Below are 26,555 nucleotides of genomic sequence, written 5' to 3'. Positions count from 1 at the left end.
CATCAAGATATAGGAATAATACAGTCACTGCTCATTATTTATATGTGCTATGGTCTATAAAGTTGCTGTGAGCACTGAATTAGTGAATGCTGAACAATTGCTCCTAAAGGAAGTATAGATAGGTTCTTGGCAGCTTCTGGTCACAACCTTTGCATCAGCTTATCAATACATAACTTCGTTCTGTGTGTGTTGTTGTTTAAAAATACCTTTTTTTAATGTTTATTATTGATTCATTAACATTGAATTCACAGCCAACAGCAGGATAACTCATGCCTGAGCAAAGCTTATCTAACACATAGTCTTCTCCATAAGTCACACCACAGCCCTCTTGCCTCATAAACACTAGACATTTAAGCATTATTCTTGGGAGCCTTTTTAAAAAAAAATTATCAACAAAATTGTTACCTGCTTTGTGCACGTCTGCAAATGACCAGGAAAGTGGCATTATTAAAATTGGGTATGAGTAAATTTCAGCCAATAGGCAAATTTGCAAATACAGAACCCACAAATAATCAGGATTAACAATATTTTGATATGTGCTTTTAGTCGCTCACATAGATTAGCTACACATTTTGGATTACATTTATTTTACTGTTTACTGTATTCTTATTATTTACTGTACAGTTCTCTACAGTCTGTTCTATGATGGTCTAATAAAAACCTATCACTGGGACTGGGAAATTAGGTTTATTTTTCATTTAGTTCCTTTATTTCCACCTTGTAGTTCCTCTATCTCCTACTTCTCCTCACTAGATTGAGTCAGGAGATGCAGTGCCAGTGTAAGTTTGGTTTTAGCTAAATATGCGATCTTGAACAATTTATTTGGCCAAGCTAGGTCTTATTTCCTCATCAGCATGATGATTATGTTGTTGCTGATAATCTCTAGGGTCTTTCTCAGCTTTAAATTTCGATGTCACTCTTTACAAGTGGATCTTGAAAAATTTAGACACTAAAACAAATTATAATACTAAAACAAAATGCATTTTAATAATTTAATCTATAAAAGACCGAAGTTTAGAATGCACAGATTTCATAAAAGCTCCAGAATTCATTGCAATTTATTCCTTAAAATACTAAAAATTTCATCTGAAAGAATATTATAAACTATTAAGGTATAAATTATCTAGATAAAAACCACCATAACAAGAATGCTTTATATACAAATAATAACCAATTAACAATACAACCAATAAAACTTTCCCTATATAATGCTTTGTAATTTGGTGTCATTGCCGAAAACAGATCTACCATTCACACATTGCTCTTCTCTCTCCCCTGTCTGCCACCCCCACCACCACACACACATTGCCTTCTCTTTCACCCTTCCTCTCCTCCCCTTCTCCCTCTCTCAGTACTTGCTGGCCCCCACACTCACCAACCAAAATCTCAGAAATAGCTCAGAGGTTTACTGTGGAAGATTAAATAAAGGAGAAATTGAAGGTGGGCTTTTAAAGTGAGAAATGATGAGAACTCTAAGAATCGTAAGAACCCTAGGAATGCGTGATGTGACTTGAAAAACAAGAAAACAGATCTGAAAGACAATTCAGAGGTGCTGTTAGGATTTGTGACTGAATTGATATGTAATTATCTTTGTGTGTTTGTTTCTTTTACTTTTTTCACCACCATCATCCGTACTATAATCAAGGCTTCATAGATGTGGGATTTTGGTTTTCTTGTTCACTACTTTTCTTGCATCTCTACTGCCTACCTCAGTTTCTTGCACATAGTAGATATTTTATTAAATATTTTACAAATAAGTGTTCACTGTGTGGGAAGACTAGTGGAGGAGAATAAATTGTCAGAAATGTAATTTTAAACATGATCCCAAATTACCATCTACATATCCATCCATCAGTAAACACTAACCAATAATCATTTTTACCAGGGAGATCTTGCTTAAATATTTATTCAAATAAAACTATTTTAGTTAATGACAAATCTCTAATAATGTGACAAGGCTGCAGAAATGGCTACATTAGGTTATATTTCTAAAAATTCCTATTCAGTCAAAGAAGATAGTGATTCTATTGTGATGGATTATTTATTAACCAATATAGCCCCATACTCTGAGAATGGGACCAGCAAATTAGAGTGTATTCCAAAGATGACAACCAAAACGGAGACCCTGTGGTCTGAGGAGTGGTTCAATTGCTTCCAAAGGGATAGATACAGGCAAAAATATTGTGCAGAGAATCTGTAGCAGGATTCAAGAGACTGAATTCGAGACCCAGGTCTAAGTAATTCTGTGACAAGTCAGTTATCTTTTGGCATTACTTACCTCTTCTATTAAAAAAAAAAAAAAAGATTAAAGTTTTAGCTATTTTGTAATCTTTCTTCCAGGTCGATTACTGTATTCAAGAATTCAAAAATTCAATATTATGTGTTAACTTGAGAATTTGTCCTCAAATAATGGAGAGCTATTTACATATAAAATGATACAGGCTTAGTTTTGTTTTAGACGGTAGAATTAGTCCCAACAAGTAGGATTTGCAGAGGGCGATTTCAGTTCATTCTATGGGGTAATTTTTGAACCATTTCATTAGTGCAATAAGAAAAAGGCTTATCATGCAAAGTAGTGATATTTTCATCACTGCCAAGGATATCATGTAGGGAAATTATTCATCGTGTTAGAGAGTCGATTTAGCAATACCTTTCAGCTCTAGGATTTTCTACTTCTGCTGTTTAAGGTAGTCCCAAAGCATATCCTCAAGGCCAGTATCCCAGCAAGCTTCTATGCCAGTCTTTTAAATTGAATAAATGATTTTCTTTTATCATGAAATAAGGAGGGTGGGAAGAAGCATGGAGCATCGAAACTTCTTCTCTTTGATTCGCTCTATCACGTTCAGCAGGTTCAAGGTCAGCTGCCGCCATTAATGATTCCCGTATTCCCTCCTGATCAACGGACACTGGCTGCAGCTGCCCAGCAAGGATTCCTCCTCCCTCCAGGCTTCAGCTATAAGGCTGGATGTAGTAAGTACTGTTGATTTTTCATCTGGGAGTGGGTGGAGGGCAAAGCTTTAAATTAGGCAATTTAATGTTACTGCCACACCAAGAAATGAGATCACCTATATTGCATTTTTATTTTAAAGAGGAAACACACAGAATGTGTGGAGAAGTGTGTTGGTATTTAAAAGGGCTTAGATTAAGTCTGTGCTTCTGAAGCCAATATTCTGTATAACTCAATTTCATAACTTCTATTTACAGTGTATTGTTAATGTATGAATGTAATTTGTGGATTCATTTAATTTTTTGCACAGATGACATAGGAATATGCTTTTTACCACCTTTTCAACAGTGAGATAAACCCAAATTTCCTAATGTGAATGAGTTCACCTGTTATTTGTCTCCTCCAAATATTTACAGCCTAAATTCTCACCAGTCTTTTGAGTTCTTGGACCCAACCATTCTTTTTCTTGACTCTGGACTTGCATCATCAGTATTCACTCTCCTTCATATTGTGAAGCGCTTCTAGCTCAGATTAGGGAGCACTTGCCTGACTTGACCTAAGTTAGGTCCCTCTCTCCTGCTTCCTTTGGATTCTGTATATTTTCTTTTTCACTTTAATTGTAAACTTTCTGAAGGCAGTTCCTGATTCTGTCTTACTCATTGTTATATCTCAACTTTTAGTACAACATTCAACATTTTTGAATGAATTAATGAATGAATACATAAGCAATATAGAGGACTTTTTTGAGCTAAGTGATATACTAGAATAACTGTTTATATTGCTTATTAACTTTAGATGCCTGTGATGTCATGCCTTTTTCTCTTTCTTACCCAAATATAAATTGCACATTGTTAGTCTTAGGAAAAAAAAACATCATTTGAAAAAGTTATAGTCAAAATGCCAACTGTATTCTGTAAGATAAAAATAATAACACATTCTAAAGAGAGGCTAGATTGCTAAGCTAGATATCTTCCAGAACATCTTTACCATGGTCAGAAGGAAAATAGTAAAAGCAAGTTGATTGAAATATTTTCATTGATAGAAGTGAATACCACTGAAAAAAATTAGTGAAACATTATTTTAGATAATTACATAGAATATTGTTTTTAAATTCCAGTGCATTTTGGCATATGTATATATATATATATAAATTGTGTCATTAACATCTTGTTATGCTTTAGTATTTAATTAATTTGAGAAACTCTAACATTACTAGAAATCAGTTCTACATTTTCTATTAGGTGATGTTTTAAATTCTCACATTGGGGATTTCAACATTTATTTCTCGTCTTTCAATCTTTCTCTATATCATATAGAAGAAATGGGTTGTAATTTCTTAAATAAGCAAAGCCATTTGACATTAGAAGATTGCAACTCTGTAGTTCAGATAAAAGTGGTCTGCATTCAAGGCTATAAAAATTCGCATATGTGTGATGCTTTGCTCTTTGAGATTTTCATACTGCTTTTGGAAATCTTTCTCTTTACTTTGGTTTCCTGTGTTTTAAAACGGAATTCTTACTCTGGACCCTTAATTTATTCATCTAGTATTACTTTTCATATCATCCTACCTTTGTAGGTTATCAATTCATCCAGACACACCAACATTTTTTTGTAATTAAATACTATGTTCATTCTAAATATTTTAAATTCTAAGAATAATTTAAATTCTATGAATAGAATTTTCATTTTTATTGCTACACTAAGTTCTGATTTTTTTTGTTCTCATTTTTAAATCATGAAAGATGTTTTGTTTTGTTTCTGTTTTCTTAAGGAATTACTGTTCACATTAAACACATGCCATACATGTGTTTTTAGTAAAAAAAAAGAAAAGAAAGACGACACTTTCTAAAATCATTAGTTGCCTTTGACTGCACCTGTAATATATATATATAGATTAGTTATATTTTCAATAAAACAAAAAAATCTTTTAAAGCAACTGCAAAAGTAAGTCCCATTAGCAAATATTGTGCTGAAGAGAAAACCACATTTAGTATGAACAATAGCAAAACTGTAGGCCTGGAAAAGGTCAAGAACACCTCCACCTCACTCTCATTTGACAGAGTTGGCATACTAAATTTGTTGAGTGTTAATGTAATGTGGCATGGAGAATTTTTTCCATTTCCAAAATAGTATATTAACCATTTGATATTCATACTTTTAACGCTTACAGTTATAAATGATACCACTTCTTTTGTAACCTTGGAAATAAAATAGGAAAAAGCCTTTACAGCTGCTGGCAAGCTTGAAACTGGGATCACAGCAAACTCTAGAACTAAGCAGAAGCCAGTAGCAAAAGAAAGTGTCACCCTTGTTGACCCCTGGCATTTTGAGTCAGTTTGAATGAAGAACTGGTTGGAAGTGAAAAGTAGTCCAGATGATGTCCTCCCTAGTCACATTTCAGGAAAGGAATAGAGGTAGGAGAAGAAATTGTGCTGTTTCTGCTCTTCAGTGGGACTTCCTGATTTATTACCCTCATAGTTGTCAACCATTTATGACTTTTCCAGTTGCCAATTATTTCCATTTATTACATAGTCTTCAATAAAAGAGACTGACCAACCCATTTTGCTTTCAATTTCGAGCAAATATGAAAGATACACTATTTGTTGCTATCAAAAATCCAGATACTTTTCATCAATCCATTTATCAAACATACTGATGATAAATGTTTCTGTTTAGACTAGATGTCTTCATAAAATACATAAAATAAATTTTAAATCTCTGGAACTAAACTAGAAACTTTAAATGTACTTGACAGGAAAAAAAAAAAAATACACACACAGTTTAAGGAACCTAATCGTTATAAACTGAGTTAGCATCTCCTGTTTCTGAAACAAAAGCTTTTAGTTGGACAGAAAGATTTTTTTCTTTAAGAAATACATAATAGCTGAAATATGGTGTGGATTGGAAACCCACAAAATGTGGTTCCTGAGCCTTTCTTGAGTGCTAGAATGTATATCATTTAAACAATATAAGAGTAAATTAGTAGGAGCACAGCCAGGCACATCAGAGAAAATTGACTAGACAGACAGAAAACAAACTCTAAAGAATATTGCTGTCCATTCTTTTCCATGAGTGCGTGGATCAGTTCACAGATGTTGATGTAGTATTAGCAGCATCTCAGACTCTGTTTGGGCGTTTGGTATTAATGAAATTAAGCATGAAACCACTCCATGGATCCATATCTAGCTATTGCTTTCCTTACTTATTAAAATCCTAAAATACTTGAAAACTTCTGAGGGCATAAAAATGATGTATATTCTTGAATCAAATCCTTTCTCTCTCTCTCTCACTCTCTCTCACTATATATTTATATATATACATTTATATATATCATACATTTTATATATATACATATATAACATATTTATATATACATATATATAACATATATATGTATATATATATAAAATGTGTGTTTATAAAATAGAGAACTTGAAAGTAATTACATGAAAACACTGGTTTAATCAGTCAGCTTCATTCAGAGACCAGTTCATTCAGGGAAAGAAAAAAATTAGTTGAATAATCTGTATTTTGAACTTCTCAGTTCTATTAAAACTGTCAACTTAGTTATACATAAACACACCCCAGACCATATAAGAGATCATTTAAAATCTCAAATGTAAATTCTATTTGTGCATAATTGCTCATTTTAATCAGAAAATAATGATTGCAGCCCTTGAAGTTTGAACAACTACGTAACTAAAGTTTCAATTCTAAATTAATGAAATAACTGGGTGTACAAATGAATTGGCTCAAGTACACACAAGTACCCAGTGGATGGTTGAAGAGTCCAAGAACACAGTCCATTTGCCCCTGCTGGAAAGTCTGAGTAGTATCCTAAACTATTTATCAAAGACTTCAACGTGTGAGCTGTGAAGCTTGTGTCAGATACATGTTTTTGAAATAAAATATAAATGCCTTTGGTGCCTGTAGAACAGTTTTATGTTTTTGGAAAGATACTGCTTTTGCTCATCCTAGAGCAAATTCTACTTTACAAAAAAATCAACTTTAAAGGAAAATAATTTTTGAATGTTCGTGTTGGTGTCAGCCTAACATTTTATACTTGGGAGAGACTTTTGAGATAAGGTGGTTGATAGATATAAGGTTAGTCAAAAATACTTTCTCTCACTCTCACTCCAGGCCTCTTTCTGCAGCACATGGCTTCTTTGAACCCCGTGTTCAGGATCACTGCTATTTCTTCAGAGTACATATTTTAGAGGTAGAAATTAGAGGTATAGATGATTATTTTATTACTAGAGACTGCACTCCTCTGCCCCTCTCTTTTCTGTTTGGGTATAAAGTTCCCAGTAATATAATTGTAACCATTAGACGCTTTAGAGATTTTAACTGGAAGATATTTTATGTGGAAATTTAAAAAATCTGCATGAATGGCAAAATCCAATAAAATAACCCATTTTGTATACAGTATAAAACCAACAATTATAAAAGAGCTGGCTTGATAGTAAAAGAGTGGCTCAAAGTATCAAACTGAATATGAAATATAGCTACAGATAGAGAATGTTTACCAAGAACATCTGGACATGTGCCTAGTGCCATGGTTCTCAAACTGTGTGCGAAGATTCCCAGGGTGCTATAGCTAATTCATAGGGAAACAGGATATTTTAAAATTTTAGAGAAAATACAGAGGCATCTATTGGACACTGTGTGAACTATCATAGATAAGTTGTTTGGACTTTACTAAATAAAATTGAGTGGTTGGATATTTCCTTTGTTTTTAAGAGTCCCATGAAACAATTACTGAACCATCAATGGTACCTTAATTGAAGAAAGTTTGGAAACTTTTGTCCTAGAGTATATTTGTTTTAAAAATTACTGTGATTTTTTTTTAACCTGGAAGTTACTGTCATTCACCTGTTATACTGCCAACCACAGAACAGAATATTATAATAAAATTTATTTTCCACTTAACAGTGCTACATACAGTATTATGAAGATACTCAATTACTTGTCTATAGCAATTGATTCCTTTGTCAATATGATTTCAAGCATTCAATATTTGGTTTATTTGTTTTGATTTAATTAATGCAATTTCAAATAGGCCACTACAAATAGAGAGGTACTTTGAAGGAGAGAGCCTGGACTTGGGATCAGATTTTGCCTCATTCTGATGCTTTGATTATCCTAATCCAAGTTACAAAGCTTCAGTTATTACATCTACACAATGATGTAATAAGATCCATTTTACAGAATTGTCGCAATGATCAAATGAGATTATCTAAGAATTGGTGCCTAACATTGTGCCCGTCTTGTTATGTTATTTATAAGTGATAAAGACTGAGATAATATAGTACGAGCAAAATATTGATGTTGTTTTGAAAAGAAAAAAGGATTTTAAAATCACACCTGGCATTTGATGACATTTCATCACTCACTCTCTTTGAGTTAGGATCAAACTCACTCTGCCATACATGAATGAGGCTTCCTCTGACTGAGGAAAAGAACTGTTTACAGAAAAGTAGCAGAGTACCGATGAAAACATTTGTTTGGTTTAATACAAGCTTAGCCTTACCTGTTTTTATTATAATCACCAAGTTTTAAACTTTTTCTTTATTTGTTTATTTTTGGAGACAGTCTCACTCTGTCATGCAGGCTGGAGTGCAGTGGTGTGATCTTGGCTCACTGCAACCTCCACCTCCCAGGTTCAAGAGGTTCTCCTGCCTCAGCCTCCTGAATAGCTGGGGTTACAGGCACGCACCACCACACCCAGCTAATTTTTGTATTTTTAATAGGGATGGCATTTCGCCATGTGGCCTAGGCTGGTCTCGAACTCCTGACCTCACGTGATCCACCCACCTTCCAAAGTGCTGGGATTACAGGCATGAGCCACTGCACCTGGCCAGTTTTAAACTTTTTTTGTTGTTGTTTTTTACTTCTCCTTTTATTAGAGCTCGTGAGTTTTAGAAAATGTATTTAGTCTCTGTTTTGGCTGTATAAAACTAGAAATATATTCACATACTCATTCTGTATTTTAAAACATTGATTAATTTTTCAGAAATGTGCTAAATAGCCTTATAAAGTTACTGATTGAAATATTTAATTGCCTTATGAGATTAGCTTAAATAAATAGAAGTCGATGAGCCAAGCTTAATAAACTTAAAATATGCTGTATTTACTCCTCATCAGTTTTCTGAACAGTATTTCCGTTTCCAATAAAAAGGGAAACTCTCAGTTAATTAGTTCCTCATACACCACAATAAAATTAATGTTTAGGAGTTAAATACCATAAACTTCCTCAGGCATATTTGCTGATGTGTTTCCTGTTTTTAGTTAATGTCACATGTTTCATTGTTTAATGGGAGTATCATATGGGTTCCATTATATCTCTTATGCAAAGAGTTCATGTGTCTGGCATTTTAGGAGACTGCATGCTAATTTCTGATTTAACTGTGTCAGCTGACATACAGGTTATTAATGATGAGTGCTGAAATAATCACCAAAGCACAAGCTAAAAACCATCAACATGGTACGCTTTTATCAAACTGCCAAAATAGGAAATGTGTTATCAAGATCATATACTGTATGTTCTTTGTAAATAAGCAGAGAGAAGAGGATATAATCATGTCTTTAGGCTTCTGTTTTTTGTTTGTTTTTATTTTTTATTTTTTTGAGACAGAGTCTCGCTCAGTTGCCCAGGCTGGAGTTCTGTGGCATGATCTTGGCTCACTGCAAGCTCCGCCTCCTGAGTTCAAGCGATTCTCCTGCCCCAGCCTTCTGAGTAGCTGGGATTACAGGCATCTGCCACCATGCCTTGCTAATTTTTTTTTTTGTATTTTTAGTAGATACGGGGTTTCACCATGTTGGCCAGGCTGGTTTCAAACACCTGACCTCAAGTGATCCACCCACCTTGGCCTCCCAAAGTGTTAGGATTACAGGCATGAGCCACTATGCCCAGCTGGCTTCTGTGTTTTGTGTGTTAGAATTATTGTGACCAGCTCTTCCCCTCTCCTCTGCCTTCCCAGAAGTTTATAAACCAATGACTTTGGGAGATCCTGATTTAGTTGTAAAGCTTTGTAAATATTTATATTTGTAAAGAATTGAATTATTTTGGTACCTGAATGACCAATCATTTAAATTCCCTTTTGAGGTAGTTATATTAGTGGTTTAAAAATACGAAATGGGCCGGGCGCGGTGGCTCACGCCTGTAATCCCAGCACTTTCGGAGGCCGAGGCGGGCAGATCACGAGGTCAGGAGATCGAGACCATCCTGGCAAACACGGTGAAACCCCGTCTCTATTAAAAATACAAAAAATTAGCTGGGCGTGGTGGCGGGCGCCTGTAGTCCCAGCTACTCAGGAGGCTGAGGCTGGAGAATGGCGTGAACCCGGGAGGCGGAGCTTGCAGTGAGCCGAGATCGCACCACTGCACTCCAGCCTGAGCGACAGAGCGAGACTCCGTCTCAAAAAAAAAAAAAAAAAAAAAGAAATGATTGAACAATAAAGAGAACTGGGTTCAAAAATGTATACAACATTCCATAATTATGTGGTGACAGTCATCATCCACTTCTCATGAGAAAAGTGTTTCTAGGTCATTTATATCTTTTGATTAAAAATGGAGTTGATATTATTGTCTTAAGATTATATTACTGAAAAAGGGAGATGTCTTTGTTGTGGCAATCACAGTATTATAACTTGATATAAAAATAGTAGCTTATACTGTATTGTATTATTTATTAAATATTGTCACTTGATTTTAATCATCATAACTCTGTGAGATGATAACGGATCTATATTAGTAACCAGCATTTCATCCAACTTCCACCCCAACATATGCACACTGCTGCCACCGAAATACATACACACACAAGCAAACAAAAAAAAAAGCAAAGACTCTTTCTTCGATACATTTCTCAGATTTTATTAGGCCATAACTAGCTTTTCTTTTAATCCATGTCATTTGCTTTTTAACAATTAGGAACATAAGAATGTCATTCATTTTAAACCGAAAGCCCATTCAGCTTAGTATTCTCTTTTTGACATGAGTCTCCTCCTTGACGATGTGTAAACATAAAATGGAAAGAGTGGTTAATGGCACTCCATGCTGTCAGCCAAAAGACTTCAAAATATGGTATTACCATATGAATTTGTCATAGCTGAGCCTAACCCTTAGACTTCTAAGTTTTTATTTTCATTGCCACAGCAAGAATGGAATTTCATCTCATTAACAGAGCTAGGTATACCTATAAATATGAATCCATTATATATATTTGTATAAAAATATTTAGATATAGATATGTAATATGTAGCAAAATAGCTATCTGTGTATTGTAATATGCATAATATGATACATACACTATGTACATTTATGATATGTACTGTATATCACAAAATATGTGTGAGGATATATGCTATATAGACTACAAACTACCTACATGTATGAAAAATACATTATGGATGTCTTCTTCCTCCATACTTTCAGACATAAATTATTCTATATTTCCTTATGATGGATACATCATATTTTACTTGGTTTCCCCCACTAATGGACATTTAAGTATTTCTACAGCATTTACAGTTTCAAACCATGCTACAATGAATATTTTTGTATGTACATATTGCCCCAAATGAATTTTTCATGTAACCAGTTCCATTTCTAGTATGTGATATTTTACTTTAGTTTCTTTCCGAACATTTTGCACCTGAGAGTTTGCTTCTAAATTCTAATGCTCTCTGAGTTTGTTAATGGAGAATTTAAAACTTTCCAAATGGAGTGGCCCGAGTTATCTATGAATTAGCATTCATAAGACTTGTAATAGGCCGGGCGCGGTGGCTCAAGCCTGTAATCCCAGCACTTTGGGAGGCCGAGACGGGCGGATCACGAGGTCAGGAGATCGAGACCATCCTGGCTAGCACGGTGAAACCCCGTCTCTACTAAAAAATACAAAAAACTAGCCGGGCGAGGTGGCAGGCGCCTGTAGTCCCAGCTACTCGGGAGGCTGAGGCAGGAGAATGGCGTAAACCCGGGAGGCGGAGCTTGCAGTGAGCTGAGATCCGGCCACTGCACTCCCGCCTGGGCGACAGAGCGAGACTCCGTCTCAAAAAAAAAAAAAAAAAAAAAAAAAAAGACTTGTAATGAGAAACTAATTGTCTGGCTTTAATAAATTCTATCAGAAAAAAAAAAAAAAAATGAAACAAGGGGTTAGAAGACCTTAGTAGTCACAGTCCCATTTCATATTATTCTGTGCCCTTGGGCAAGTCATCTTCCTCTCCATGTTTTATCTTTTTCATCTTTCAGGCAGCCACAGTAATGTCTGCTCTACATACTTCATAAGGAGATTGTAAAATTTAAATAGGATGAGTATATGCATTTCTAAAGAAGTCAAATTATTGTATAAATGTAAAATATCATCATTATTCATTAAATGTACACTTCTGTTTTGAAACTATTTAATATGTCATAATGAAAAAGACATCAGGAGTCTTTCTATTCTAGGTCACTATGCCTCTGACCATTCGAGACATTTATATTATGTATTTTTTTCATTTTCATTCATGTTAATGACAACGTTTATTAACTTCTGGAGGTTTAACATTTATTATTTTAGTAAGAGTCTCTAGGCCAGCAATCATTCCAAATGTGTATCTCATAGGCTTACCATTATAGTGATTTAGGAAGCTTCCTGTTCTCACCTGTGAACTTCAGACCCTAGGTACACTAAGGAGATATATAATGTCTGCCAAAAGCCCTGATAAGAGAGAAAGGTGCAATGGCTATAAAGGGAGTCAACAAATTAAATCGTTGCTAAGCCTTAATATTGAAAGTGGGAAATAAAAGAGAAAATGCATTTGATTTGGTCTTAAGTGGCTTATGCGAATGCCCCTCTTCCAAATTCCTATTTTCTAATACTTGAAACATTTTGGATGAATTTTCTCCGGACCATTTGTTTCTTCATGAGACATAGAGGCAAAATGTAGACATAGTATTCTAAGATAGAGCTGGATATAGAAGCAGTTCCATAATTAATGATTCTTGTTAAGCAGCTTAAAATGAATTATTGTGCAATACCTTAAATGATGCCTTAGCAGTCAGGCAGAAATACAGAAGGAAAAGGAGACATTTTTGATTCATTGTCACCTTTTCAGGGATACTCAGGTTTCTTAGATAATTAATCCAAGAAGTTTTATTGATAATCACATTCTCCAATTTATGGGCAAGGAGATGAAGAACAATGCTGTATTTTTTATATGCAGAAAGGTCTTCCCATTCTGAGAGGTGTTTCTTAAAGAGTTCATAAATTAATCTCTTTCTAAACTAGCCAACTAGGTAACTGTTAAATTAAGTAGGATAAAGTCTTCATTTGCTATGCTACATTAAGAAGTCATAAAAATATATTTTATTTTTAAAAATCTCTTACTGAAAATAGTTAGCTGTGACAAAGTAGTTAAGAACTAACAATTACCTTATAACATCTTATTTTAAAATATCTATATAGTCAAACAAGAGCTAATTTATTTTACTCTCTCAAATAAATTGTATATGAAATATTCCTATTCATTACTTACCATTCTATGAAATTTAATACAAAATATTAGCATTTCTTATAAAAGTTTCAAATGTTAAAGTCATATTATACTGTTCTAGCAAATCTCAAAAGGCTATACAGATTTTCTGCATTTAGAAACTCCTTCACCTTTACTTGTGTATCGCATATCACTTGTTCTTGGTTGCTCAAGATGCTGTAGGAGAATTGTTATAAACATAACTACTTACAATGAAGGAAAAAGTATAGCTGAGCTTATTGCCATAAGGAAATAAATTTCATCTTGGTTGGATTTAAGAAAGTATAAAATGATATGAAACAATCACAATAAAGAATGATTTTGTTTTCATTATATGTTTATATGTAACATCTTATTTTCTAGTGGATACAATGACCAAGCGCCAGTGCTTTAATAAAATCATAATAAAAGATTCTTGTTGATGAACAGAAATCATTTTAGGAGTTTGGAAGTGCATATTTACTTTTCATACCCAAGAGGATAAGAATTGTTTAGAAAATCAAAATTTATAAGAGATAAATTATGGAATATTATAAAAGAATTATTGCTATATGGAAATATCTTAAAAGAGATTATTTTACTCTTTAACTACCTTATCTGAGTCCTGATTTCCTCCTACCCCTAAATTCTATGCCTCTCTATCACCTTTCATTATCTGTTCTTCCTTTTAACATTTGCAAGTCAACATATATTTGTTTGAATTAAACCGTGCACAAAAAACTAATTTGTTACTTATTTGTATAATTATTGTCTTATAATCTGTTTTTTCTACTAAACCTTAAGCTCTTGATATACCAACAGTTGTCTCTTGTATTTGAAATTTGTTAATTTCTTAAATGAATTCTTCCTTCGTTTATTCAGTCAATAAACATTTTAATAGGCCTCAGTGTGTCAGGCATTTTGCTAGACACTGGGGATTTAAAGATGAGTAAGACATAATTCCTCCCTTTAGGTGCTCTTAGTCTCGTTGGGGAGAATAGGATTGCTGTGGTCTGAATGTTTATTTTCATATGCTGAAATCCTCACCTTCAAGTTAACAGGAGGTGATTAGGTCATGAGGGTAAAGTTCTCATAAGAGTGGCCCCAGAGAGCTGCCTTGCTCCTACAACATGAGGAGAATACACCATTTATTCCTCAAAAAAATGGGCCTTCATCGGGCACAGAATTTGCCAGTGCCCTTATTTTGGGCTTCCCAGCCTCCAGAACTGTGAGAAACAAACGTTTGTTCTTTATAAGCTACCCAGTTTATGGTATTTTGTTGTATCAGCCCCAACAGACAAAATAAGGATATAAGCACTGGTAATATACAGATATGCATCACATTTTAAGAGAAGTCTTTGAAAAAGGAATTACTTTAAATCTAAGAGTGTTGAAGTATCAGGAAAGGATTCTTAGTGTGAGGGGTCTCAAGTCAACCTAAAGGATAAAGGCAGCTATACAATACAAGAAGTGAATGGGCTGAAGGGATACAGACAGACAATTCCAAGCAGGAAAAAAAAAAAAAAAAAAGCCTGAAGACCAGAAAGCAAGAGATAAAATTGGGTGGACATGGCCCTATAAACGATTAAGTGTTAAGAATAATGTATATGGTTGGAAGTGACTAGTGAGTAGTACTTTGAGGACATGAGACCAATTCAGGGAAATATGTGTAGACAAATGCTATAGGAGCCGGAAAACCGCTAAAGGGCTCAAGCCTAGGATTGAGATCATACTGGCATCCATCCATCCATCTATCTGTACGTTCGTTCATCCATCCATCTATATTCATTCATCCATCCATATATCCGTATCAAGGCATGCTTCTCTTGTCCACGGTTATATTTTCAGCCCCTAACACATAGTATATCATTAATAAATACTTACAATACTTTAAATACAAGGAATGAATACTACAGATTGCCTGATTGAATGCTACTGGAAACTAGACAGAGAATGAATTTCATTAGCAGAGGACTAGAGCCTGGGAGACTGATTGAGGAGCTTTTATAATAGAAAGAAATGTAGACCTAGGAGTTTAAAGGAAAAGATCTTCATGATTTATTGGCCATGGAGGGTAAAAGGGATGGAGAAATCAAGGTTACTTTCATATTTATAGTCTGGGTGACTGAGTGTCACTAAGTGATATAAGAACACCAAGAGTAGAAGCAGCTTTTGGAAGAAATGATAAATTACATTTTGTACATGCAAAGATGGAGCTTATTGTGGGACAGCTAGGGAGAATTGCTCAAAAAAACAGTAGAAGAGGTCTAGGCTACAGTGACTGATTTGGAATATATTAGTTTGTGTATGGTTGCTGAACCATGAGATTGGATAAGATCATTCAGATAAAGTGCCAAGGATTAGACCCCAAGGAATACCAATATTTAAGGAAGGGATGGATGAAGGAAGGTGGAACAGCCTATTGCAGAAACAGATAATAAAGTCGGCATGAGAACCAGGACAGCTGTTTTAAGAAAAGCCAAGAGAATGTATAGATATAATTAGAAAAGAAGAGAATCATTAACAGAGTCAGCTATTGCAGATATATGTTGATTAAAATTTGGCAATTCAGAGGTCATTAGTAGATTTATAAAGCATTTCCCCAAAAATATATTGATTGAGGACTAAAGTGTAGGAGAAGGATTTAAGATTATCACTAGTTTTTAACAATTTAGATGAGAGAAAATAGATGGTGGTTTTAGAAGAGGTTTTATATTCTAGAGAGTTCATTGTTTCTTAGGATAGGAGGTAATTGTGCATATATTTAAAGACATAATTATGTACAAATTTCTTACTTTGGTATTTGAGGTCATCGATAGACTGTAATCAGCCTTCTAAATATTTTTTGCTACTAGGTGAAATGGGTTCAACTACAGGCTGGTTCTTGAAGAATTTTGCTTGGTCATTTCTGTGATCCTGTTGTACCTCTTACTTTGCGGCTCATTTTTTAATTGAGCATCTACTCTATGCCAGGCATTTCAGTTCATAGGCTTCTCTCATCTTTTCTACTTTGTATTTTATAATCAAGGCCTAACTCAATCTCAGCCCCTCCACTGATTCTTTCCCCAGTAATCCAACTTGTATAAATTCCTTTCTGTGGTAATTACTGCCTATATTCATTTGATTCCAATTGTATAGTTTTGATTCATTTCACTTTCCATATTTATATGTCTTATTTTCATAACTGAAAGTGTTTTGAAGGCAAGGATTGTACCTTTTAGTGCTTCGTGTTCTCCACATAGTAAAAGTTTGATACACGTTAATTGAATGAAAATTAGGTGAATATGTTATGAAAATTGAAGTGTACATTTGCATAATGCTTTAAAAGTAGTCTGTGTGTTCTACAATTTAATGTTTTCCTTATTAAAATAGTAAGGACTCTAGTAATGATTAACCTTGGGACAATCCTGAGCAGCTTTAAAAATTTTACAGAATAGGAATAATAATTTCTACCCTAATGAGTTATTGTGAAGATTAAAAGCAATTTTATACATTTACATATATGTATATATGTGTATATGTATATGTAAAATATTTTCAACAGAGTGCCAAAAGTCAACAAATAATAGCTTCCCACATTTCAAGTCATTGGGAAAACAAGTAATTATTCAAAAAGGATGTGGGAATAATTAAATATTTACAGAAACAATATTTCTTAAATCATATACCAAAATAAAACTTCAAACATTAAAAAACATTCTCACATATTTTCTTTTCTTTTACTTCATCAAATCAGTTATCAAGTCTGTCTCCCAAAGCTATTCTCTGCTCTCCTTCATTGATTTACTGCAATAGTTTTTAACATATCTATCTCCAGTCTCTCCTTCTTCGAATCGTTCTATGCCTTGCCACAAAACTGATGTATCTGGAACACAAATAGTAACAAAAAATACTACTTTCCTGCTTAAAATCTTTCAGTGACTTAACGTTGCCTTCAAAGGAGAACATAAGGCTCTTCAAGATATGAGCTCTACTTGCTTCTTTAGCTGAATAGTTCCCCATTCCCTTTCTGCATCAGAAACACTGAGGGTAATGAAAATATCCCTGGATGTAGGCATAAATATAGGATAGTTGTTATTGTTAGTTCTGTGAATGGCAGGGGGCTCCCCCAAGTAGAAGGTACCCACCAATTTCTCTATCAGCCCATGACATGAAAGAAAGCAACATGAGATGAAAGAAAGCAGTTTTCTTCCAAAGTTCCATCTACAGTGTCCTTACTAACTTCATTTTGTCTTAGACTTCTACAAGGCCTCCTCCACCTGGAAATGAGAGTGGTAAGAACAGGGTACTTTCAGTACCAATCTGAGAAGGTTTTTAATAGGAGCAATCTTCATTGCACTGAAAGGGTGCATGCTTACTGTTGACCCTCTACCATTTATGATACATGGAAAGGAGGTAGTAAAATGGTCCCAAAGTATAATTTGGTAGTGATAGTGGCCATCTTTTAAGAGACACCTCAGTAAATACAATTCCTTGACTGTCGAGTCTCTTTCAGGTTGAGTTCTTTCTTGCAGGTTTCCAGAATAACTTTGACACTCTTCTACTTTGCTTATTGTATATTTGGATTAGTTTACATGGTGAATCCTCCTCACTTGATTAAGACTGGGACAGGATTGTATGTGTATATGTCAGAGAAGGGGTTAATTTTCATATTTCCCAGCACCTAGAGAAGGCAATCTGATGTTTGTCAAGGAGGCAAAACAAAAACAAACAAAAAGAAATGAAAGGCTAATAAAGGAATGAGTCTCCACATTTCAGTGAAGATAATGCCATAAAACTGTCCAAAACTTTTGTATTAGTTCAGTAGATGAAATAGTGTGTGTTGTTGACTCTTGTTAAAACCACATCTGCATTTCACATTTTTCTTCACCCTAAATTAACTTGTTGGAAAAATTGTTTTTCTTAGGCTGTGTTACATAGTATAGAGATGAATTCTTCATAGTATGACTGGAGATAATTAATATCTAAATATGCATAACTATAATAATGGTGCAATTGAATGCTTTTAAAGAGTTAATATGAGCTGTATCATTTGTGTCAGTAGACACTGTAAGCTATGTTATATTCTGAAAACAATAGACTAACATGCCTCAGTATACTTTTTAACTTTTTGAAATATTTTGGTTTTGAGCTAGAATTTCCTTGCTTGGTCTTGAAATAAGAAGCAAATTAATTTTGGAAAGGCTTAGGGAAAAATTGTTCAAATGGTTAAAACGTAGAGAAGAGTAGAAGAAATTACTTTTAACTACTTGAAAGTCAATTTGAATAACTTACACATGGTTGAACTTTAAAAGTCAAAGTTTTCCATTATATGATTTTTTTACTAAGTATGAACTTCATGAGGTATTTACAAAATAAACCTGTTGTAATTTTTTTTTAGTACAGTTAATTGAGGAATGGCACAAATAGATGACAGTATTTACTTCAATAAAAACTCTTTTTTTTTTACAGCAGCTTCTGTATTTTTCCTTTGCCATTAAAAATTACCCCGACCTTGTTTGTGAAGCTTTGTAGATTCTGTGTCCACTGTAGAACACTGACACATCCATGTAATATATTTTGAATTTTTCAAATTGAGAGTTAAATGACTGTATTGAAAATTTTCACAGGTATTTTATTTGTATTTACTTTGTTATAACTTGGAGCATACTTCAACCAAAGTAATCTTGGCTTGAAAAAATGGTAACAAGGTAGAGACACGCTCTAAGTTAATCGTGCTTATGTGTTGGGTGAACATCGTTGAAACAGCATAGTGCTGTTAGACAAAAACCTTTTGAAATTAGTCGATATATCAGTTATATTTCTATATTTGAAACTATATATGATTAAAGATACATAATAACTGTAGTAGTCTTTTAAATTCCTGCTGCCAGTCTTTTGTTTTCCCCAATTCACTTAAACACCAAATATATTGACATAAGGCGGTATATGGCAAACATAAAACATAAATTTGTTACGGCTGCTATAACAAAATACCACAGACTGAGTGGCTTGAACAACAGAAACTTATTTTTTCACAGCTCTGTATGCTATAGAGCTGAGATCAGAGTGTCGGCAGGGTTGTTTCTTCTGATACCTCTCTTTGCAGCCTGTAGATAACCACCTTCTCTCTATGTCCACACCTGGTCATACCAGACTCTATTTTGTTTGTGTCCTAATCTGTTCTGCTTATAAGAACACCAGACATATTTGGTTAAGTTCCATGCATATGACTTAATTTTATCTTAAATTACCTCTTTTAAGGGTCTATTTTTAAATATAGTCACATTCTGGAGTACAAGGAGTAACAACTTGAACATATCAACTTGTTTTTTTTGTTTGTTTTTTTTTTGTTTTGTTTTGGTTTTTTTTTTGTATTTCTTAGTAGAGACGGGGTTTCACCGTGTTAGCCAGGATGGTCTCGATCTCCTGACCTCGTGATCCGCCCGTCTCGGCCTCCCAAAGTGCTGGGATTACAGGCTTGAGCCACCGCGCCCGGCCGAACATATCAACTTGTAGGCAGACATAATTCAACCCACAACACATATAAAAATTATTTAGCTTATATAAACTTTCACATACAGGAATACCTCATTTTATTGTGCTTCACTTTAGTGTGTTTCGTGCAGATTGCATTTTTTACAAATTGAAGGTTTATAGCAATTCTGCATAGAGCAAGTCTGTCAGCACCATTTTTCCAATAGCATGTGCTCGCTTCATGTCTCTTTGTCATATTTTGATAATTTTTGCAATATTTCAAACTTGGTAATTATTATATGTTATGGTGATCTGTGATCAGTGATCTTTGATCTTACAGTTTTAATTGTTTTGGGATGCCATAAACTGCACCCACATAAGATGGGAAGCGTAAAAAATGTTTGTGTTCTGACTGCTTCACAGACTGGTCATTCTCCTCTCTTCCTTCCTCTCCATGGGCCTCTCTATTTCCTGAAACACAACCATATTGAAATTAGGCCAATTAATAACCCAACAATGGCCTCTGAGTGTTCAAGTGAAAAGAAGAGTCCCACATCCGTCACTTTAAATAAGAAGCTAGAAATGATTGAGCTTGGTGAAGAAGCTGTGTCCTAAGTTGGGGTAGGCTGAAAGCTAGGCGTCTTGCACCAGACAGACAAGTTGCAAATGCAAAGGAAAAGTTCTTGAAGGAAATTAAAAGTGCTATGCCAGTGAACACACAAATAATAAGAAAGTGAAACAGCCTTATTGTTGAGTTACAGGAAGTTTGAGTAATTGAGAGAAGATCAGACCAGCCACAACATTCCCTTAAGCCAAAGCCTAATCCAGAGCAAGGACCTGTAACTCTCTTCAATTCTATGAAGGCTGGGAGAGATGAGAAAGCTGCAGAAAAAAAAGTTTGATGTTGGGGAGGTTGGTTCAGAAAGCCATCTACCTAACATAAAAGTGCAAGATAAAGCAGCAAGTGCTGATGTAGAAGCTGCAGCAAGTTATCCAGAAGATTTGACTAAGGTCATTGATGCAAAAGTGGCTACACTAACCAACAGATTTTCAAGGTAGATAAAGCAGCCTTTTACTGGAAGAAGATGCCATCTAGGACTTTCATAGCTAGAGAGGACACATCAATGCCTGGCTTCAAAGGACAAGCTGACTCTTAGGAGCTACTGCAGCTGGTGAATTAAGTTGAAGCCAAAGCTCATTTACCATTTTGAAAATCTTAGGTTTTTTTTAAGAATTAAGCTACATCTACCTTTCCTGTGCTCTATAAATGGAACAACAAAATCCTGAATGACAGCACATCTACTTACAGCGTGATTTACTGAATATTTTAAGCCCACTAGTGAGACCCACAGCTCAGAAAAAACATTTCTTTCAAAATATTACTGCCCATTGACACTTGCACCCAGTCACCCAAGAACTCTGATGGTAGTGTACCAGGAGATGGATGTTGTTTCATGCCTGCTAACACAACACTTGTTCTACAGCCAACGAGTCAAGGAGTAATTTTGACTTTCAAGCCCTATTGTTTCAGAAATACATTTCATAAGTCTCTCACTGCCATAGAGACTCCTCTGATGGATCTGGAAAAAAGTAATTAGTGAAAAACTTCTAGAAAAGATTTACAATTGTAAATGCTATTAAGAACATTAATGATTGATGGGAGGAGGTCAAAATACAAACATTAACAGGATTTTGAAAGAATTCGATTTTACCCCTCCTGGATGACTTTGAGGGGTTCGAGACATCAGTGGAGGAAATAATTGCAGATGTGGTGGAAATAATTGCAGATGTGCTGGAAATAGCAGTAGAACTAGAATTAGAAATGGGGCTGAAGTATGACTAAGTTGCTGCAATCTCATGATAAAACTTGAATGGGTGAGGAGTTTCTTCTTATGAATGAGCAAAGAAAATGGTTTCTTGAAATGAATTCTATTCCTGGTGAAGATGACGTGAGCATTATTGAAATGACAGCAAAGGATTGAGAACATTAAATAAACGTAGTTGATGAAGCAGTGGCAGGATTTGATGGAACTTCAAAGCTGAAAGAAGTTCTGCTGTAGATAAGTGCTATCAGTTAGCATCACATGCTACAGAGAGATCTTTTGTGAAAGGAAGAGTCAATCAATGCTGCAAACTTCATTGTTGTCTCATTTGAAGAAATTCCCACCAGGCACGGAGGCTCATGCCTATAATCCCAGCATTTTGGGAGGCCAAGGTGGGTGTATTGCTTGAACCCAGGAGTTCAAGTCCAGCCTGGTCAATATTACAAAACCTTGTCTTTACAAAAATTAGCTGGTTGGAGTGGTGTGGGCATGTGGTTCCAGCTACCCAAGAGATTGAGGTGAGAGGATTGCCTGAGCCCGGGAGGTCAAGGCTGCAGTGAGTAATGTTTGTGCCATTGCACTCCACCCTGGGCAACAGAGCCAGACCCTGTCTCAAAAAAAAAAAAAAAAAAAAAAAAAGAGAAGAAAAGGAAGGGAATTCCCATTCCCACAGCCACCCTAACCTTCAACAGCCACCATCCAGATCAGTCAGCAGCCATCAACATCAAGGCAAGGCCTTTAACCAGCAAAAAGATTACAACTCATTGTAGGCTCAGATGATAGCATTTTTTTAGCAATAAAGTATTTTTTATTAAGGTGTGTATATTTTTTAGACATAATGCTATTGCACACTTAATAGACTATAGTTTTGTCTGAACGTGACTTTTATATGCACTGTGAAACAAAAAAAAGTGTGCATAACTTGCTTTATTGTGATACTTGCTTTATTGTGGTAGTTGGAACCAAACTTACAATATCTCCAAAGTATTCCTGTGTATACATACATTTACACACATACAATATAGCATGAGTAAAACAAAATAGCTATTTACATATCTGTACATATCCAAAAGAAAGATAATGTTAATTTCATTGATACACATTCATTAATTTAGGAAATAAATAGATTCTAACATAATGCATATTTAAAAATTTTATGGAATAATCTGTATTGCAAGTAATGAGCTTTAAATGTATATATAATTTGATATTAATAATTAGATGCCAGTAAAGCAAAAGTGTCCCAAACATCTGCAGGTGTTTTGCTAAATTTAGGAGTTAAACAAATGTAGGAATACGTCACAAACAAATTTAGGAATATGTCTTTGTCTCTAGGATGGAGAATCAGGTGATCTTTAATACTTCCTACTACTTAACCTCTTTAATAATGCTTCTTAAAGTTTCATTTCTTGTCCATTGCCTTTTCATATCCAGATCTCAAGATTGGAGTATTAAAAGTTTCCCAACTCCTTGTCTTCAATCTCTTTTCCCTCTACTTTATTCTATCACCTGTTATTTAAACTGTTTTTTCTCTACATTCCTTTAGCATGTCATACTCCTGCTTTGATGCATTTCACCCTACCTGAAACGTCTCTCCTCCCCTCCACCTGCACATTTTCAAGGCCAGGCTCACTCTTATTTTCTTCTTTAACTATTCCCTTAAGATTGAAGCCAAGCCTAGATTAGTTCTCCCTTACCGCCTATAATAGCTATTGATGATGGTCAACATTATTCAAATAAGCACTTAATTAGAAAAGACAGAAATACAGTAAATACAGACCAAGTTTTGTTTTGTCTCACAGCAGCTAGCAGAATTCTGTTCATGAGAAATGTTAAAGTGCTTATGAACTGGTTAATTTACAACAGGGAAAATAAATAATATAAAATGAATTTTCACTGTGAAGAGTACCACAGTCTCTACAATTTTGCTTTTGTTAATTTTAAGATGATGTATCCTAAGTTAAGAATACAAATGAATTACGTAGTTTTAAGCATTTTAATTGTCAATTCTAATAGTCTTACTATAATAGTATTTACAATTTTAACTAGTTTGCATGAATTTAGCTTTTAAATATCTAAATGTCCTGTTATAAAATTGGATAGTGTTTTGGAGATTAAATATTAAAAATATGAAATGATAAAGCATCATCATGTAATATTGGTTGTCCCTTCTCTCTCCTGTATCATAGGTTTTTGCTCTATTTACTGAATCTTTCTCATTAGCATACGAGCATGGTATGCTAATTTTTCCACATATGTACCTTCTCATAAAGTTTGCTTGATCACACAACTTTCACTAGCTACTGTAAAACACCTCAGTGTAATTGTCTGTTCTAGCACTTCTCAGACTCTAATATGCATACAAATAATCTAGGGCTCTTGTTAAAATTTAAATTCTGATTCAGATGTCACATGTTTCCTACTTCAATAAATTAGCCTAAAACTGTTGTGCCTTAAAACAACAAACATTTATTTGGACACAGCCATGCTGGGTACCTCTGGCTCAGGATCTTTCCCCCTGTAGTCAAGGTACTGGCCTTGATTGCAGTCATCTCTAGGCTTGGCCTGGGGAGAATCTGTTCCAAGCTCCCTTCATTAACTGTTGGTATGCCCCATTTCTTTGCTTGCTATTGGCCAAAAACATCTGTCCTTTGCTATGTGAGTCTTTCCATAGAGCAGCTCACAACCTAGCTGCTTGCTCCAACAGAGAGGGTAAGGGCAACCAAGACAGCCAAAATATTTTGTAACTTAATCTCAAAAGTAAAATATCATTACTGTAGCCATATTCTGGGCATTAGAAGGCAATTACCAGATCCAGGCCACACTGAAAGGGAGAGGATTACATGGGACATAAATACCAGGGAGTGGGAGTCATTGGAGGTTCTATCTTAGGGGCTGCCTGCACAGTAGCTTTAGGGTGGGTTCTAAAAATGTACATTTCCAAGAAACTCCTAGGTGATGCTGATGCTCCTCATCTAGAATCTTGCATTGAAAAGCAAGGGTCTGCACTTCCTGCCTCCAGTTCCTTTCTTTCGATCATCCTCTCTTGATCAAACTTTTTCTGATTGGGCTTTTTCAACCTCCACTCCACTGAAACTGCCATTGTTGCAGTTGCCAGTGATGTCCACATTATTAAATCCAGCACTGAAAAAAAAATGATCACTGTCTGGAAGTCTTTCTTTACTTGGCTTCTGGAATACCAAATTTACATTTCTTCTCAGTCTGTTCTGCAAGTTACCTATCTCCCTGACTATAAATGTTAGTACATCCCACAGTCCAATTTTTTGGACCTCTTTTTTATCTACGATTAACTCCTAAGTGGTTTCATCAAGGCTTACAGCTTAAATTTCAGATACGTACTAACCACTCTCAAGTCTATGTCTCCTGTAAGGGCTTTTCCCCTAAAATTTTAACATGTTTATCAAGTGTCTAATATATACCTCAACTTAGATATCTAATCATAATTTCAAACTGAAAATATCTAAAACAGAACTCTTTGTTCCTTCCCCCCAGCAACACCCTTTAGACCCCACTTGGCAGTCTTGCTTCTAATCGGTGTTTACTAACCCAGTATATACCACCACATGTCAATCAGTTGTTTTAGTGAAAAACCTGGAAGTCATCCTTGAATCTTCTCTTTCTACTCTCATATGTAACAGTCATTAGGTTTTACCAGTTATACCATTTAAATATCACTTGAGTCCCTGCCTCACTCTCCATCCCCATGTCACCACCCTAGTCTGACCATTATTACCTTTTATACAGATTTCTGCATCCGTTTACTAGTTGATTACAGCTCTCAACCTCCAACTCAAGTGATTTTATTCCACCCATCTGTTTTCCACGTTGATGATTTCCTTTACCCTATAGGATAAAGTTTAGATCATTTAATATTTACAAAAATCATACATAATCTGGCATGTGACTCCCTCCCCAATCCATTGATCTCATTCCCTACCTGCTCTCTGTACTTCAGCAATACAGGGACTGGGTTATGACTAACACTTCCATTTGATTCTTCATGAAAATTGTCTCCCTGCCTGGAACATTCTTTCTTCCCTTCTTTGTCTAGGTAACTATAATTTAACTCAAGTTTCAGCTTAAACATAACCTTTTCCTGGAGGCTGTGTTTAACCTATTAGACTAGGTTTGGGACAACCCCAGTGCAGTCCACAGCATTATCTACTTCATTGTCTTAACTGCCATTATATTTGATACTAATCATTTAATTATCTTTTTCTCCCATTAAACTGTAAGCTTTTGGAAGGCCAGATCCGCAGAGGTAGATCCAGCTATTTTGAAGCCTAAAAAATAACCTGGCAGACTCTCTTTAGAATAAAAATGCAAAAATTTTATGTACTGAGGCACACACACACACACACACACACACACTTAGGTACAAAAGTGAATATTCATTTATAACAAGAAATCACAACAAATTACAAAAACTGATAAATATAAAAATATATGACAAATATAAAAATATATAGTGAACATACTGCAAGAGGCCATTTCCAAAAGCCCAAAGTTTAAGCTTCATTAAATTCCCAGTAAATTCACATCTGCATATTAATCTTTTCCAAAGCTTTATGTCTAGTGCCAAGAGGAGTGCTTAATACATAGCAGTTACTCGATAAATGTTTTTGAATGGCTATATTAACTGAGTTATTTTAAGTTATATTTTTCATGTATATAGTATTCAACACATTTTTTTATAAATTAGATTTCTACAAAATGTTTTGTGTATTACAGAATTATTCTATTATTTTTAGTTATTTGCTATGGTCATGTGTCAGATAACAAATAATGTACATTACTTTTATTTCTTAGCAA

The 26,555-nt window shown here is 34.8% G+C and overlaps 1 protein-coding gene across 23 annotated transcripts in view; it reads left to right on the top strand.

The window, feature by feature from the left end:
• Nucleotides 1-26,555, top strand: part of SOX5 (SRY-box transcription factor 5) — a 1,038,891-nt gene that overhangs the window by 900,631 nt on the left and 111,705 nt on the right. For 18 of the 23 annotated variants that reach the window (XM_009180371.4, XM_021923254.2, XM_021923247.2 and 15 more), the window contains one exon: nucleotides 2,847-2,970. In XM_009180371.4, coding sequence (XP_009178635.1) covers nucleotides 2,847-2,970 — 124 coding nt within the window. The remainder of the gene's footprint in view (nucleotides 1-2,846; nucleotides 2,971-26,555) is intronic. The other 5 variants (XM_021923251.2, XM_021923253.2, XM_003906113.5 and 2 more) reach the window with 1 other exon arrangement.

The sequence above is a fragment of the Papio anubis genome, chromosome 9 (genome assembly GCF_008728515.1).
Source record: "Papio anubis isolate 15944 chromosome 9, Panubis1.0, whole genome shotgun sequence".
NCBI classification, from domain to species: Eukaryota; Metazoa; Chordata; class Mammalia; order Primates; family Cercopithecidae; genus Papio; species Papio anubis.
This window is presented reverse-complemented; position numbering and strand designations above follow the sequence as displayed.